Source organism: Alternaria postmessia (assembly GCF_024291825.1).
Source record: "Alternaria postmessia strain BMP 2775 chromosome Unknown scaffold_22, whole genome shotgun sequence".
NCBI classification, from domain to species: Eukaryota; Fungi; Ascomycota; class Dothideomycetes; order Pleosporales; family Pleosporaceae; genus Alternaria; species Alternaria postmessia.
In genome coordinates, this window is record NW_026260095.1 from 318,173 (window position 1) to 335,089 (window position 16,917).

Here is a 16,917-nt window from a genome sequence, read left to right on the forward strand (position 1 = left end):
GCTCTAGATTTGAACTCTTTCTAACTCTAGGACGAGCCGAAGGTGAATTCGGGAATTTCAATGTCTGTGATTGTCCATGTCACACCACCATCACTTGTCGACATCTCGCCAGTGACACCTTGAGCTTTTCCCATGGTCTGGTCGTAGTTGGGATCCGCCTTGTCCAGTGTGATTGTAGTATCAATCCATTTGTGTGCCGCAACGGTACCGCAGTCCTCCGCAGCACACTCGACAGCGCTGCCCCATCCCATAGCCTGGCCGTCGTCGGTTGACAGCGTGGACACTTGTCGGCCATTAACCGAAACAATCTGTGTATAGTTGCCGGTTGCGTCGTCAAACTTGTCTGTAATACATCATCAGTGACTGGAAAGCAGAATGAAAAACAACCCTAACTACTCACAGTACATGGTAATCTTGTCGGCCTCTTGTGCCCTCTCTCCTTTCGCCTGAATCGGCATTTGAGTGGTCTCAGATGTGCTCACGAGCGTGTAGGCGTATATGTCCCAGTCATTTGCGTTGACATTGTCCGCGATGGATTGGATTAGGTCACCATTCGAAGTTCCCATTCCAACCCATAGTGCGGTATCACCTGACGATCCAGTTGGAGCCTTCGGGAGTACGAGTGTCGAGTTGGCTTCACGGATCCAAGAGCCAGCACCAACAGGGCCGGTGCTAAAGGCTGGTCCGAATGCCGCGTTCACCGAAGATGTGAGCACAGCAGTGGTGAGGACGGAGAGAATTTGGCATGAAGATGGCATCTTGATTTGTTATTTGTAGCGAGTGACGTATCGTGTGTTGTGAAAGTATTGCTTAGTGGTGTGGTGGTACAGGTAGCAAGAGAGTGATCACCCTTGAAGCTTACACATATCCAACCTTTTATGGTCTTAAAACAATTCTCAAAACTGGTAGAGGTGGAGTTGGTAGACAGGCCTCTTGTTCCTGTCATACGAAATCCATCGTACCCTCGAACATCGGTGCATTGCATCCGACCAGACTTTGAGCCCTCAGACCATTCTTCGAAACTCGAGCTCGGAATATTTAGTAAATCCCCGATGCATTGGTTGAGTTCGTGTATATGTGGGGCGTTTTTACACAGTCACGCATCGTCTCAGAGGTGGAAATTCTCGCGCAAGCTCACTCCGACCCTGGTATCAATGTCGTGTGTTTCACGACTGGGACTTGCTGTTGGTCTGTGGGAGTGGGTCGTTCGTTTCAACTACCGACGAACCTTGCGTTGCGTCATAGCCAAAAAACCACGCTCCGAGGCCCTCGATGTGGCTTCAATCCACCGTCTACCTTTCTAGGGTTGGACGGTCACTGTCCTTCCCGCAGGCATTCTCTCGTTCTCGTGGTCGCGGTCATCATGCCGCATTTGGGCCACAGCATCATGGATTGCGTCTCCATGTCTTCGCATGAACTTGTAATCCAAAGGAAACTTGGGCTTTCGTATGCTTTTAGGATTTCCCGACTTAGACGAGTCAGTGTAGTTTCGGTCTGATGTAGATTAGCATCGCAGGTCGTAATTTAGCTTTCTCGGTGCTTGATTACTGAGATATCACACCATGCTCTTCAACAGACTCTCCTGTCTTGATGCATGCTATGCAAAACGGCCTGAGCGACTGGAGTGTTTTTCAATCACGACAATCTAGCGTTCCGCATCCATAGTATTTCGCAGCCTGGTATTACATTGCTGGATCTGCTGTTAGAAGATTTCTCCCTGCTACCGACAGTTAATCAAGCGCTTGAATTGTTGATCTTCCGCAATTGTAGCTCGAAGGGCGTGGTCCGTAGTAGACATCCGTTCAGCGTTGCTTGAGTGCAAGATATACAGCTCTAACCTCCGGCGGCTGGGCATCACGGAGAGTGCGATGTTGTTGCACTGATAAGTAAACGAGAAGATCTGGATGCTAGTCATTGGCATGGCGATGTAACAGTAGATTGTTGAGTGAAAGAAGCAAGAATGGTGCCGGCTGCGGGAAGCGCCTTGACACGAACCGGGAAGAACGCGACGCGTCTCGATATTCCCCGCCTGGTATGCATGCATGCTTGTGGGCAAACCACCGCAGCGACACAACGCTCTTCCGGGAAGCAGCTTATGTTGATGGCTATGCCTGCATCAATATTGTTCCAGCTCTTGCAGCCCCTCAGGCTGCGGTGGCTCGGCTTCGGCTCTCCACGGTGCTGGCCGAATCGGGAGTCTGCGATAACAAGTAATGACGACACAGCTATCGCGCTCATCCAATCCCGAACACATCAGAAGATGCTATCATGAGAATCCTGCGATACGATATACTGCTTTACGGTACTAGTCTCGCGGGCCTGAAACCCCTTCTATCCATAGTACGCGGGCTGTATCCGGACGCTAATGCAACGACCCAATACAGGCGAACATCGCATGCAGCAGCCTGACCTAGGCGCAATCTTTTACATAAGCAATGTGTACAATACAGCGATGCGAATTGTTCCGTCTTACTCACGGCCAGGAAACACCACAAAACTTCAGGCCTCCATCAGCTTACAGCCCATGCCAGGCAGGTATTGACCACTGCTTTTATGAAGACCGGTCAGCATCAGTAGCAAAGCATAGCAACAACGTAATCCCTTGTCCAGAAATCGCTTCGAACTTCAACGACGCCTGAAAATATGACTACATTCCTCCTCCGCGACATCCGCATCTTTACTGGCGAAGAGACCATCGACGAAGGGTTCGTTCATGTACAAAATGGCAAGATCAAGGCCCTCGGTCGGATGAGTGATGCGCCGCTCGATCCAGTAAAAACCTACTCCAAACCAGGACATACTGTTCTTCCAGGGTTGATTGACTGTCACATCCATGCAGACAAGGCCGATCCAGAAGCCCTGCCTCAAGCTCTACGCTTTGGTGTGACTACCGTGTGCGACATGCACAACGAGTTAGAGAACGTACAAAAGCTGAAGAAGCAGACCATGGAACCCGACACCGCTTCGTACAAGACGGCAGGCCAGGCTGCTACTATTGAGAATGGCTGGCCTATACCTGTCATCACAGCCCATGACAAGACTCCAGAGACCGCAGCGGCGATTGCGAAATGGCCAAAACTGACGGACCGGGATAGTGTGGTGGAGTATCTAGAATGGACTGGGAGGGAGATGCAACCAGATTACATCAAACTCATGCACGAGAGCGGAACTGCCATGGGTCAGAACTTTAGTTATCCTTCGGTCGAACTGCAAAGTACGATCATTTCAGAGGCCAAAAAGCGGGGATACTTGACCGTTGCACATGCTCTATCCATGCAAGATACACTCGATGTTCTCAATGCAGGTGTCGACGGTCTCACACATACGTTCCTCGACCAGCTGCCGACCCAAGAGCTAGTAGATGCATACAAAAGAAACAACGCATGGGTCAACCCGACACTTGCTGCGATAGGCAGTCTGACGACGGAGGGGAAAGAGCTGCAGCATCGATTTGCACATGATCCCAGGGTAGAAGGATTGATCAACGAAGATCGTGTAGGCAACATGTGCAGGTGCATGGGCTTTGCTGCTGGGAAAGGGAAAGTGGAGATCGCATATCAAGGCGTGAAAAGATTGAGAGAAGCGGGGGTCGACATTGTGTGGTAAGTGATACTTTTATACCCAGAAGTTCAAATTGCTCACAAGATTTAGTGGAAGTGATTCCGCAGGTCCTGCAGTAGGGACGGCATTTGGCCTGTCGATGCATCACGAATTGTACCTTCTCGTAAACAAGGTTGACATGACACCTGCCGAGGCTTTGCGCTCGGCCACAAGCCTGATCGCCAAACGCTTCAAATTCACGGATCGTGGTCGCCTGGCTGAGGGGCTGAACGCAGATTTGTTACTGGTAGAAGGAAACCCACTTGAAGACATTGATGCGACTCTAAATATCCGCGGTGTTTGGCGGGAAGGCAGTCTTTGTAGCACGTATCTTGCAAAGCTTGAAGCTGGTGTCGAGCCCCTGATGGGTTGATTGGGCAAACCAGTGTTTACTGTTGCAGGGCTTGGTTTTACGCTATATAGTCGCTCTGCAAACCGAGTTATACTTCCATGTATTTCAGTTATGTCTAAGAGACAAAGCTACGAACGTACTGTATGTAGTGTCCACAATTTAACTCTATATGATTGCTGAACGCTTGAAGACAAAACAAAGCCATCTATGAGTGTCACTCTAGAAGATACGCGATGTTCTCAATATGCAGGAGCGTTGATTACGAAGCACGTTTGGGCGTCGCGCTTCAGGTGCCGGACAAAATTCCGTCTTTTATCCCCGTGCCGTCCGTCAGCGTCATCGTTGTCGGCAGTCTGACTTCTCCATCAACGTGTAGGAGGCAACTCCTGGCATCAAGATACTCCCTCAAGAAGATCGCGAAGATGTCTCCATCTGTAAGATTGAGTTCCCGTCTCTAAGCGTTGCAGTTACCATGACGACCCCAGGGATTGTACTAGACTAGCCCTGACCGCTAACACTTGCAAGAGCACCAGCCATGGTTTTGCTGAGAAAGACGGCCAATTTCGTCGGAAACCCTCAGCGTTCCGCAGCCTCATCTCTTCTGATCCAAACTCGGAGTTCCCAGCAGAGAAAGATCGATATGCCCTTTACATCCACATGGGCTGTCCTTGGGCGCATCGCACGAACTTGGTGCGCAGTTTGAAAGGACTTGAGCAGGTTGTGCAGTTGATTGTGTGGGATACCTCCCTGGTACATGAGAAGAAGGGATGGGGTATGTCCGGCAAACCCGGGTTCGAGAAAGAGCCACTCTATGGTTATACGAACTTGAGGCAGCTGTACGAAAGGGCCAATCCGGACTACGAAGGGCGTTACCTCGTCCCAACGCTGTGGGATAAGAAAAGACGTGAGATTCAAGGGTTCCGATGCAAGATCAATATGCACTGACTTGCTTGCAGAAACAATTGTAAACAACGAGTCTAGTGAGATCATCCGGATGTTTTATACCGAGTTCGATGCGCTCATCCCAGAACATCTCCGAGAGTCTAGTAAGGGCGACAAAGCTATCTTGCCAGACCACTTGCGCAAGGATATCGACGCCATGAACGAGTGGGTGTACGATACGATTAACAATGGCGTAAGCAGAATCCCTGTACGAACTGCATGTGAAACATACACTGAAATCATGAATCTACATTAGGTATATAAGACTGGTTTTGCGCAGAGTCAGGAGGCATACGAAGAGCACGTCTACCCCGTTTTCGAGTCTCTCGATCGCTTGGAGGAACACCTTTGCCAATCAGGCCACGGGCCGTATTTGTTCGGCGATCACATCACTGAGGCAGATATCAGGTTGTATCCCACACTCATCAGATTCGATGTTGCATACTTCACAATCTTCAAATGCAACCTAAAGATGATCCGGTATGAATACCCGCAGCTCCACGATTGGCTGCGCAGGTTGTACTGGGATGAGAGTGAAGCGACAAACTACGGTGCTTTCAAGAAGACAGTTGAATTCCAAGCGGTGTGTATATAGAAAAAAAAGAGAGGTACTTGTTGCTAACTCACTTCTAGTACAAGGAGGGATACTCGAATGCTACGAAGGCGAAGATCGTACCTGCAGGACCGAAACCTGAGATCATGCCCTTATAGATTCTTCAGCCTGCTACTACCATGGAGAATAACCAAGCAGTTTCTGCGATGGAGTACGCTGCACTGTGTTGTGGCCGAAGGTAAGATCATGCGAGCGTAAAGACCCTTCGGAGAGCGGCTGCTAGCGCTCTTACTGCTTTTGGATTAGTCTCTGACCAGCACCCCATCTCCAACCTGCCTTCTATTTCGGTCGTTCATTTCTTACACCAGACGTACAGTAACCGCGTTTTCAAACACTGTCGTGCAATGATTTCGTCACCTGTTCTGGTGATCTTTTTCCTTGCTACAGCCGGCAGACATATCTCATTACAAATGTGCACAGCACTGTGCAATTTCCTACTCATTACTCATCTCGGTGCGCGGATGCTTACCACGAACGCCGAAGCAGCGAACTGAGGATGCCTAATGTTGCACATTTGAAATCTAGTGAACTGTGCATTGGTGACCATAGTCAACGAAATTGATATATTAGATGAGACATCCCACAATCATGGCGATACCACGGCACATTCATCGGACCTCCGCATACTCTCTGGTATTCAGTACCCACTCCGATAAGCACTTGTGATCACGACTACTCCTTCATAAGACCGTCTTCCAGGTATCTGCAGTGATATTTTGACGATTCAAGATGCCTCACGCTATCGCCGACGTCGTCGATGTCTCGCCCAACCTTCACATACGTTCCAAACTGAAACCAAAGTCGCAGAGTCGCGAGGCGAGATCCCTATCAATTCAGCTAGATCGATACCAATTACACTACGAAGACTCGCAACTAGCGCAAACCATCCACCGGCAGCTGTCAGCGATGTTGAAGAATGCCCAGGGACCAATCACGAAGGTTTTATCGCTTGGTCTAGGTAGTCTTCTGGTTGCTAAGGGACAGTCAAGGAGGTTGAAGCAACTCGTCATCTTGTTAGCAATCCGAGACATCCTGCGGCAGAAACTGGACATATCGATACAAGTGTACGCCCAAGACCCAACATTCACGAGGAAAGATGAGTCGTTCTTGGAAAACTTGGGTATCCGAATCCTTCGAACGCCTTCCGGTTCGGAGCTTGGCGAGGCCTCGATTGTTCTCGATACTTCAACATTGGTATATTCACCATTCCTAACTCTGGAAGCATATGGACAGCTATTGGGAGACGAAAGGTCGGTGCAATATCTATTTGGAGATGACTTCGATGCATTGTTACATAAATGGCCAAAACAGAGTGCTGAGCGGATGGAGGTAGAAGAGATAGTGAAGAATGGCTTGGGATCATATCGGAGAAGACCAGTTATTGATGAAGATTTCTGGACGACGGAAGACAGCACGTTTCCCATGGCCATATATGAGAGATCAAGGAAGAGCAGGAAGAGAATGCAGAACGCAAATCTATGAAGAAAGACTATTCGTTAAGACACATGTCATTTGGCCTCATTACAAAATCTTGCCAAACTGGGGATCTCATTCCCTCCTCTGTAAATTGGGCTGGCGCTGCGTCTCCTGTGATATATATGGCGAGCATTTCGTAAAATGCTACAATGTTTTTTGGCGGATCGACTTGAGAGGTATACCAAGAGAGTAAGAAGGGCTGCGACGAGAAGGATCACCAGAACTGCGTATTGAGTTATCAAGCGGATCTAGAGAGGGAGAGGTATAAGCTCGAGGCACAAGCGTAGTTGGTTTGCCAAAGAGCGTCACATCATCGTAGGTCTGATGACGCGCAAGTCGATCTAGCCTGAAATCTGTTCGAGTCGAGGCGGGATATTTTTTTTGCAGAAAGGCTTTAGACTGCTCATGCCGTTGGACCAAGCCTGATCAATAGCTACGGCGTACCTGATGCAGCAATGCGTCGACTACCTTGGGCTTCCTGTCTCCACTTTGTGTTTGATGCCAAAATTCAGACCCATGGCTTGATTACACTTCAGTAGAGCTGCAGCAACGTTTGTAGTTTCTTTGCGTTGCGAGCGGATATTATCGGTATGTGATCTTGTCCGGCAATGGCCCTGCTACTGTGTCCGTCCGCTGCGACTCTATCGCATCCGCCTCGACGGGCCCTGGAATATCCTGATGTGTTTGTCCAAATACGACAGGTTGTGGCTTCGCATAGTGCTGCCTCGTTTCCTGCGCAAAGCCTGTGTTTACGTCTTCAGTGCCTTCGACCTTGCTGTCCTGTCTGCTCACAACACCATGCTCTCCGAATGCGACAGGGTCTCTGCCCACCCAGCCCGTGCTTCTCAGCTTGTCCGTTTTCTCGATGACCTTCCTGCAGACATCGCGGTGGGCTTGCTCCATCTTGCCCTTGACAAACGGCATTAGCCACCATGCGCAGCTAACTTCGACGTCTTCTACGAGCACCCATTGCGCATCGCCCACGCCCATGCCCTCGCCCTCGACCTCGCTGCCCGCCTCGCCGTTTGCAACGACTCTAAACTCGGCCCTGACTATCACGCCTGCCGCTGCATCAGCGCGCGTCTTTATGCCCTGCCTGGTGTCCTGGAAGCAACTTGGGAAGGTAATGTACTTCTTCCCATACTGCCCAATCCCGGGAAACAAGGTTATGCACTCGGTGACGTGGTATGTCGTGATGGGGTATTGGTCGGGCGGGTACCAGTACGTGTCTTTGAGGGTCGAGGGGGCAGTGCTGGGCGCTTTCTCGTGCCCGCAGGTGAGGGCTTGGAGCGTGAGGGCTGTCTCGTGGTCGTGCAACGCGGCGATGACCCAGGCGGGGGACATGTGAGGTGGGATGTGGTGCGCCACGTGTAGGTTGTGTTTTGCGCTCATTGTAGAAGCGCGTTTCTCGAGACGCAAAGAGGACGAGGTTTAGGAGACCAGAACTCGTGCTCGTCGGACTAGTAAGACTGGCGGTATAGAAAGGATGGTGTTTTCGAGACCAGCTGCGAGGTGTTGAAGATGACGATTAACGACTACGATTACTACGTGCTATACAAGGTGGGTATCAGTGTCTTCACAGGATGTCAAAGGAAGAAAATAAAAGGGAGAATATGTGCGAACCGCAAAGCTGCAGGGCGAGTAGCTGATGCATATTGCGTTGCTGACTGAGGCGCTACTATCTTCAGCGCTGGAGCTGAAACAAAAGCATGGGTGTGACGCGACAAACAGGGTCCGGCGGTAAACGTCATCATCGCGCCGCCCTACTCCGTATATGGCAAAGATCCATGTTCAAGCTCACCATCTTTCCAAAGTCGACTTTGGTAACCTATGCGTGTTGGACGCGAATCGGCCAAGATCACATAGCTGTTGAAGGTATGATTGAAAGCTAGCGATGCGTTGAGACGATTCAGAGCAACCGTGAAAAGACTGCAATATCAGGACGCACTGCGGAAAGAGTACGCTCAGACGCCTTGGTCACCCTTGGTGGCCTATATAGTATACCGAAACCCGGCCTGCCCTTCATTTTCGTCCATAGGCTCGCCGTTCGCCCTCTGTCGATCAACCACCTTGTTTCTCCTCACAAAATACGTGGTAGTGCAGCACAGCACTAACAAGATGTAGATTTGGAGGCCGGTTGTCACCCAAAGCCCAGTAATGTATGTGGGTGCCTCCGTTTGCTTGAACGTCGTCGACGCGAGAATGCCGCCAATTGCACCGAAGCCAATCTGAAGAGCGCTTCCAACGGACCGCTTACTTTGGCCTCGAATATTGTTGCTCTGATACGCAAGGATAGCCGGGACGTTGCCCTGGCAGCCACATACCCCGAGGAATGAGCCAAAGTACCTTGCCCCATTGTTTTCGGCGTATGCAACTATCATGAGACCGATGATGGCAAGGACTGATTGAGCGGCGATGACGGGAGCACGCACACGGTACTTATCCCCTAGCCATGCGAACCCGAACGCTGTGATCATCGCGAACAAACTGGGAGGTGCTGAAAGGGCGTTGGCTTGCCCAGCAGAGTAGCCCATGCCGAGGAGGATGACGGGGAGGAAGTAACTGAAGGCGTATGCGGGCATCGTCGTCGACATGAAGAGCGTGGCGTACGCCCAAAGCCTCAGGTCCTTTAGATGTTGGAAGAACTTAGCCCAGGTCAGAGGATCCGCTACTGAGTCGCCACGATCGTCTTCAATACGCTGCATGATAACAGCGGCCTCGGTGGAGGTGAGAAAACCTTTCTTCTCGGCTTTATCGGGAAAGTCCAAGATGATGAACCAGGCTGCGATTGCAACTAGACAGGTGATGATCCCTTCGATTATGAATATCCTAAAATTTGAGTATGTGAAGTCAGTACATATCTCGCATACAATTTGTACAGGGTATATATTACCATCTCCAGCCCCGAATACCACCGACACCTTCCATTTGCATGAGGCCGTATGCAAGGATGTTTGCAAGACCACCAATACCGACTGAGAAGAGATAGAAGCCACCAAGTCTGCGTGTCCTGTAAGCTACTGCTACCATGATACGGCTTGATGAGGGTCACATACCGCTTTTGTGTTTCATAGCGACGGTACCAGCAAGTGATGAGATATACACATCCGGGGAAGAAGCCCGCCTCGAACGCTCCGAGCAATACACGGCATATGGCGAGCGATATCCAACTCTCGACGAAACCCTGCCCTATCATGACAGCGCCCCACGACACAGCGATAAAGGCCAGCCAGTTGGCACTCCCAACTTTTCGAAGGACGATGTTAGACGGAAGTTCGAGCAGGAAGTACGTAGGAAAGAAGAGGACCAAGACGATGGTATATCGATCACCGATCTGGAGGTCAAGATCTGTCCCCATTCCAGCAACACGCGCATTGGAAATCTGTCAATTCTCTTCTCAGCAAAGTTTCCCTGAACACGGGGACTAGAAAAGGATTTGAACTCACGTTCGTGCGATCTATCAGCGCGATAGAGTAAAGTGCGCCCAAGATTGGTAGAAGTCTCCAATCGACTTTGCGAATCAACCTCTTCTCTTCAATCTGATCGTAAGCGTAATCCGCGGCATTGCTGTCTGTAGCTGGCGGGCTGTACGCTTCCTTGTGAACAGTGTTTTGTTTGTACTCGTCATCGCTATTCATGGTGGGCAAAGGAGTACTGGTTTAGTTTCTCCTCGAGAAGGATCAAAAAGAAAGGAGGAGATCGTCACAGGGAGACGAGCAGTTGTAGATCATTCTGGCAGTCATGCATCCACTTATATTGATAAGACGATGACGCCTACCGAGGCAAGTTCCGGATTCCAAGCAGAGCGCTGTCTTTAAAGGTCTGGAGGCTTCGTGGCTGGGCATGCCGTGTGTTCCATTCGATCGGTCGTATAGCTAACGTATATCGAGCCTAATGGTCATTTCGTAATTCAAGTACAGATCCATAGGGGTCGGATAGACGAGGATCATGGTTCAATGAGATCTGTACCAAGCTACCAAAAGATCCGGACCTGTAAGAAAAAAGCCTTGGACCAGGAGAAAAGGCCTGGAGAGGATACTGCTCCTTGTGCCAATTGACCCCGAAGTGCCAACGTTGCCTTACCTCGCGGAATTACTGTCATGCCGAGATGCCAACACCGAGAACCGTCCAATGATGATGGTAGGAGAAAATGAGCGCAGATCTCATGTCCAGTAAAAACACCGAGCAAGTCAGTGCTCAGCCTGTCTGGGCGTGCAACGGCGGGTTGGCCATTTTGCGGGGTTATTCTTGGGCCGTCTTGAGGCTCTTAGCCATGTGGTGGGGTTTCCAAGCGCACGTTTGGGGCGCGTGCCGGCGGCGGAACTATGAAATGACAGCTCTAGTATATCACATCGTGAAGATGGTGTCATTGGTGAAGAATTGTTGATAGCTAGTTAGGGAGAAAGGCGCGAACAACAACTTCGTCGAACGTCTGGGCTCGACTATCTTCAGTGCTGTTCCAATGACATTGAAGGCTTGCATGGGTGCCGCGACATGGACTTGGGGTAGACGAGAAGGACGCGGTTGGGGTTCGCGCAAGATGAGAAGGGAAACGCGGAGGTTTAGCGCCACAGGCGCCTTGGCGTGGAAGGCCCGGATGCGAAAGGAGGTGCTCATGTCCGCACACTCTTCTGTGCACTACCATCACTTACGGGCCGCCACTCATCAGCATCGCGAAGCGCTTGTAACTGTTGTCTCCGCAGTTGTGCATTGCGTTGTCATGACCCTTCACGACGTTCGACAACGCGTCCTGAAGCCAGCATAAGCCTGTAATAGGTGGTTTCTTTCTACCACATGCATTTGTAGTACTCGAAGACCTCAGTACTGATGATCACACAGACTCGAAACAACGCTTGCAATCTCCAATTTCTTTCCTCTTGTCGTTTTGTCATACTGGACACGTCCAGTGCATGGCAGCGTATCGTTACGTAGAAGGGTTGCCACGATCGGTACTCACAAACACGACCAGTACAGCAGCGAATCTGATAATGTCAGTCGACTGCCACTTCTTCAAGCTCATGATACGTACGCGGATGTCACGGCAAATACCTCAGCTCGCTTGGCATTGGCAAAGAACGTCAAACAGAAGCTCATTCCCACATTGAAGGCTGCGATCGTCCACAGCTTCGCTTTGAGTGACTCAAGCTGGATCAACACAAGAATAGATGCAATAGGTAGCATGGCTGCGATCATGGAAGTGACCCAAAGTGTGATCTTTACCACGGTAGTATCGTAGTACACTTTTCGACCAAGATGGTGATCTCCCTTGGTGAAGACACCCATGCCGTACTTGAAGAGATATATTGCGCGCTCGGAAACCACACGAGAAAACTTGTCAGGAATATCACGCGGATGGACGCAGACAATATCAGGAGGATGGTTGTCAGCATCGCCTGTTTTACCCCAAATATCTACATCTATGCCGGTCATATGTTCAGGAGCCATATTTTCGCCTTCCAAAAAGCTTTGGAGATCGTGAAGATCAAAACGATCAGGCGCTTTGAGCTGGTGAAGAATCGAGATCTGAATAAGCGCTTTGTCTAATATTTCACAAAATTAGCAACGGTTTCATGTACCGGATGTTATCGTACTTACTGTATTGGTTCAGCTTCTCGTGCATCTTTATAATCAGTTTGAACTGCTCTGACTGCTCTCCATGCGGTTCCTTCAACATGCACTGGTAATCAGTCGCGTACTCAGATCTTTTGCCGCTAGTGCTTTTGTTGTCTTGCTGCTCAAGCCAAAACAAATTCTTTTCCATTGCACACAGCTCGGCCTGGAGATACAACAAATGTCTTGCATTGAGTCCGTCAAATCGACGATAAATGCCGGTTTCAGGCTTGAATGAGATGCGTTCAGATAATCGAGGATAGCCGACGGGGTGGTGCATCCATGCTGGCAGGTAAAGCGGAGCTTTCGTGGAGTCTCTTTTGACTCTTTCTGTGGCTTTCTCTAACATGTTGGTAATTCTTGAAGGAAATTAGTATAAAGGGCACGCTGACGCCTAGCAGCGTGCAGAAAGCGTTGCTTTAAGGATCGCTCTCGAGTTGTACACTGGCGTACCTTGTTACAATTACACTGCGTTCTGTGACTCTGTCTGTGTAAAGCTTCCCCAGCAAGTTGTCGTGCGCCAGTCCCCGGTCGTACCACAGGATTAGATGTTTGCTACAAATCGACAAGCATAGTGCGACCATGATCTGTGGCTGGAGCATGGCGCTTACATTTTGTAACAGCTGCGACCAGGATGTAAAAAATACCCTGAACATGTAATCTTCGCTGTGAGTACGCCTCAAATTATACTTTGGCTCCGACACTAGAGGAATGGCGTTACTTTTGTTTTACGGCAAGTCCGGCAGTCTACGCGCTTAGATCGGTCATGATTCAGGAAGGGTCTAACTCAAACCGGATATAAATTGTATTCTCGGCTCCTCTCGAGATTCAACCTTTATTTACTTATACGCCCATGAAAGCCATAGCCCTATTTTACGTCGAGTCTGCGTCCCAAGACTAGTATATACATATCTGATGCCATTACAGGCAGGCTTCAACATGCGGAAGCAGCAAGAGCATCACCGTATGTAGCATAGATCTAACAGCAACACATTTTACATCGGCGAGGTTAGGCGTCGACTTACAACTCGTTATATTGTGAAATAACTGCCAACTCATGACCACGTCTGGTGGAAGATGTGCGTGTGAAAATGTTGTCGTCCGATGACTTAGAGAAAGCAAGCAGACAGGATATATAATACTCTCATAGCGGTTCCTGAGTACCTGATACCAAATCTACCAGAGACGCAGAAACGAGATATTGCTAGCAATGACATCGTATGGATCGCAGAAGAATATCGGGAAGAAACTATTCCCAAGTAAAGGTCATAGCGGTTCTCGTGAACCCCCTGACAAGCCGGATACACTTGAAAATCTCAAAAGCGCTGAAGATAAGAAAGCAGAAAAGGCAGCTCGGAGGCAATTTAAGATGGTAATCAAACCTGGTTGGAGTTGCGGCGGCATTTCACCCACAGTTGGCCCTTGCCATATCAACTATTGTGGAAATGATCATCCGCTGAATGTACCATGTGTTAGCAACGATTGTGAGCATAATCGATGTGATCGTTGCTGGGAGGCGCGAATCTTTGATTCGGGTGTGGATAAGTCCGCAACCGGTTGGTTCCATTTTCCGTGCGGGACGTATTATGCTGGTATGGACTCACTCAAGCATTGTACAAGCTGCAACCACTCAGCTGCCGGTAATTTCAGGTATGTATGTCTGTCAAGGCCTTCTCTAGACCCAGATTATCGAGGGAGGAAGATAAATAGACGATGTTATTAGCCATGGATGCGAGTTTCAGGAACGGCATTGAGTGCTTAGCTTCTACAAAAATAACTTGTCTCTCAGGAAAACTGTCTTTGTAAATGCATATAACAGTTCACATGATCGTGCATTATAATGTCAGCATGATTCTCGAACTACCTGGTTGTGTTTAAAGTTTGTGAAGATGACATCCCTTGGTTCATAATCTCATGTTTGATCAACGAGCGCTACTTTTACAGCTGCGAATCTGATCAATTACTAGTACTCTTCGTGGACTACAAAACTGCGCACTTACTTTCTGTGTATGTACTCACGTTGTCGACTCATCCTACGCCCACGTAAAGTGACGCTTTGACTACTATGGAGGTATCCTTTAGTCAGGGTACAGATGCCGCCTTGAACGCTGTAGTCTACTTCAACAGTAGAGATGTTTTGGTATAACTTATGCCAATAGTCTCCAAATCATAACAGTTCGGTATGTTTCCAGCTGAGTGCGACCTAGGCATAGGTAAACGAAGAAACACTGGTCCTACGGGTATTTGGAAATACATGATTGATGTAGAGCCTCGAGTGATGAGGCGATGGTCATGCGTGATGTGCATCACCGGCTTGTGTAAACCTACAGTCCCTTGGTTTGGAAGCTGATGACGTCTAGGGCGAGCCGTGGCATATCCATCGGGATTTAGGAATATTGTGGATACCTTTTTGACCAGGTGGAAGTCGCCAACTGTTCTCATTTTTCCCATGAACATTTCCTTCTGATTTGCATATCAATCGCATCGCTCGACGAGCTTGTCAACGCAGAAGCAAGACATTGTTGTAGGAATCGACATCAAAAAGTTAGCAGGGTGTGGTTAGTTTCAATGCAGCATAAGTCATGCGCTGGTGTCGAGTTGAAGGCGTCGTTAATCTTCACGGTTGGGCTTGGGCCTGCCAGCTGAATGAGAAAGTATGTATTAATCGCGAATCTGAAGACCATGTCAAATGGTCCGCTGTCCACGACACCTTTCTATCGAAGGAGAAATCTCTGGAGAAACAAATAAGCATCCTTTTTGACGCATGATCTATCTAGAAGATCTCTTGGTCGTCATACGCCCTCACACTCTCTAGGCGTTCTCTAACCTTCTTCGGATCCTTGCAGACATGCTTACTGTCCCAACCATCACTGCCACCATTGTGGTCGGGAAATGTCGTCTCCAGCCCTTCAAGAGCCATATCCGCGCTACACATGATAGCTTGGCGCATGTAGTCAAAGCAGTGGATCATGTGCCAGTGATGGTCTTCTTCAAGCTCATGACCCGAAGTCATACCGGAATAGACTGCGACGACAGCATAGAGGCAGTGGAGCTGGTGGGTCATCGATGTCGTGAAGACAGTAGCGTTGGGCCAGACGATGGGAGTGGGAAGGTCGTGGTAGTTCTCTGGGTCAGGAATGCTCTGAAAGCCCATGCCGACTGTGTGGGGTGTTAGTGGAACCTTTGAAGAATTCGGATGTTAGGAGAGTCGTACCAGGCAAGAGTTCGTTCCATGCTCGAAGTACTTCGGGCTTGAAGAACTCTGATGTGTTGTAGGGTGCAAATGTCTGGTTTATCTCGAACTTGGTGATCTGCGTTGGCACTGCATGGCTGTTAAACTGAGTACGACAGTGGGTCGAATAGTAAGACTCACTGTGTGGGGACCATCCGGTGATATCGCCACCTACATCGTTGGCGCTTGTTGAACGTGCCTTCCACCGTGTTGAGTCGAGCATGCCTTGATCTCTGGCCAGCAACCCGATGATCACGAGCTGCAACCCTATCACCAATATCCATCGCATCGCTGCCACCAGCGGCGGGCACATTATTCTTCTTCTTGACGATGGTGCTCTGCTGTGATATTCGCCTGCTGCCCATTGCTTCTCTCCCCCAACCAAAGATTCAACCTCCGTCGATGAGTCGTCATCATGGTGATGGTCCTGCGAACGTACATCTGCGTAGTGGTGTTGTGGCTCCATCATGTCGATTAGTAAGTTGGTGACGCCAGGTCAATCGTAAACTTGGATATTGAAAACGAAAGTGAGCGCAGCTGAGGAACCAAAGGCAGCGGCGGCCTCCGTACAGATGTACTCGTACGTCAAACATGCTGGCCCACACCGAAACGCTGAGGCTGTGGTTCCTGGTCGGAGCTGTCATTGCCATTCATGGTAGACGCCGGCGACAGCTCGATGGGTAGTTCTAAGCGTGAGTTGAGAACGCTGAAACGGGTTCCTGGATACGCGATACGTGGGCTATGCCAAGTTTCGTTAGATCGCCGGGATGAAACCGAGGATGAATCGCCAAGAGTATGAAGCTATCTCGTCTTCCGCCTCAAGCGAAGATAGCGTGAAACCCAATGCAAACATCGAGCATGAATGTTTGTATGTAGTCAAATGCAGTTGGTGTTGGTTTACATATTCTTGAAGCGTATTGCCGGCTTGCTGTCCCCTTACTTCGACAAAGTAAAGGGACTTGATAATGACAATTGAACACAATACCAGAGTTGTTACATCAGAGAGGGATAGATTACTTGCGCGATCGAAAGGCACAGAAGAAAGATATGATGGGTCTTGGAGTGAAGCGTAGCGTGGTGTGAGGTAGCTAC

At 49.4% G+C, this 16,917-nt stretch overlaps 7 protein-coding genes across 7 annotated transcripts; 2 read left to right on the forward strand and 5 right to left on the reverse strand.

The window, feature by feature from the left end:
• Window positions 1-26: 26 nt before the first annotated feature.
• On the reverse strand, window positions 27-758 carry J4E82_004648 (uncharacterized protein; the record flags this gene model as incomplete). Its single annotated transcript, XM_051730924.1, has 2 exons — window positions 27-343; window positions 401-758. 2 exons carry the CDS (start codon window positions 756-758, stop codon window positions 27-29), a joined length of 675 nt encoding a protein of 224 aa, XP_051589405.1.
• Window positions 759-2,643: 1,885 nt separating this feature from the next.
• J4E82_004649 (uncharacterized protein) lies at window positions 2,644-3,973 on the forward strand (the record flags this gene model as incomplete). The annotated part of the gene is made up of 2 exons (XM_051730925.1): window positions 2,644-3,602; window positions 3,652-3,973. 2 exons carry the CDS (start codon window positions 2,644-2,646, stop codon window positions 3,971-3,973), a joined length of 1,281 nt encoding a protein of 426 aa, XP_051589406.1.
• Window positions 3,974-4,609: 636 nt separating this feature from the next.
• Window positions 4,610-5,605, forward strand: J4E82_004650 (uncharacterized protein; the record flags this gene model as incomplete). Its single annotated transcript, XM_051730926.1, has 4 exons — window positions 4,610-4,724; window positions 4,909-5,087; window positions 5,151-5,477; window positions 5,528-5,605. 4 exons carry the CDS (start codon window positions 4,610-4,612, stop codon window positions 5,603-5,605), a joined length of 699 nt encoding a protein of 232 aa, XP_051589407.1.
• A 1,960-nt stretch (window positions 5,606-7,565) lies between these two features.
• On the reverse strand, window positions 7,566-8,375 carry J4E82_004651 (uncharacterized protein; the record flags this gene model as incomplete). Its single annotated transcript, XM_051730927.1, has 1 exon — window positions 7,566-8,375. One exon carries the CDS (start codon window positions 8,373-8,375, stop codon window positions 7,566-7,568), a length of 810 nt encoding a protein of 269 aa, XP_051589408.1.
• A 599-nt stretch (window positions 8,376-8,974) lies between these two features.
• On the reverse strand, window positions 8,975-10,621 carry J4E82_004652 (uncharacterized protein; the record flags this gene model as incomplete). Its single annotated transcript, XM_051730928.1, has 4 exons — window positions 8,975-9,812; window positions 9,877-9,984; window positions 10,040-10,365; window positions 10,430-10,621. The coding sequence occupies 4 exons, from the start codon at window positions 10,619-10,621 to the stop codon at window positions 8,975-8,977; spliced, it is 1,464 nt and encodes a 487-aa protein (XP_051589409.1).
• Window positions 10,622-11,999: 1,378 nt separating this feature from the next.
• On the reverse strand, window positions 12,000-12,942 carry J4E82_004653 (uncharacterized protein; the record flags this gene model as incomplete). The annotated part of the gene is made up of 2 exons (XM_051730929.1): window positions 12,000-12,523; window positions 12,579-12,942. 2 exons carry the CDS (start codon window positions 12,940-12,942, stop codon window positions 12,000-12,002), a joined length of 888 nt encoding a protein of 295 aa, XP_051589410.1.
• A 2,424-nt stretch (window positions 12,943-15,366) lies between these two features.
• J4E82_004654 (uncharacterized protein) lies at window positions 15,367-16,190 on the reverse strand (the record flags this gene model as incomplete). The annotated part of the gene is made up of 3 exons (XM_051730930.1): window positions 15,367-15,752; window positions 15,808-15,915; window positions 16,001-16,190. The coding sequence occupies 3 exons, from the start codon at window positions 16,188-16,190 to the stop codon at window positions 15,367-15,369; spliced, it is 684 nt and encodes a 227-aa protein (XP_051589411.1).
• Between the last annotated feature and the right edge of the window lie 727 nt (window positions 16,191-16,917).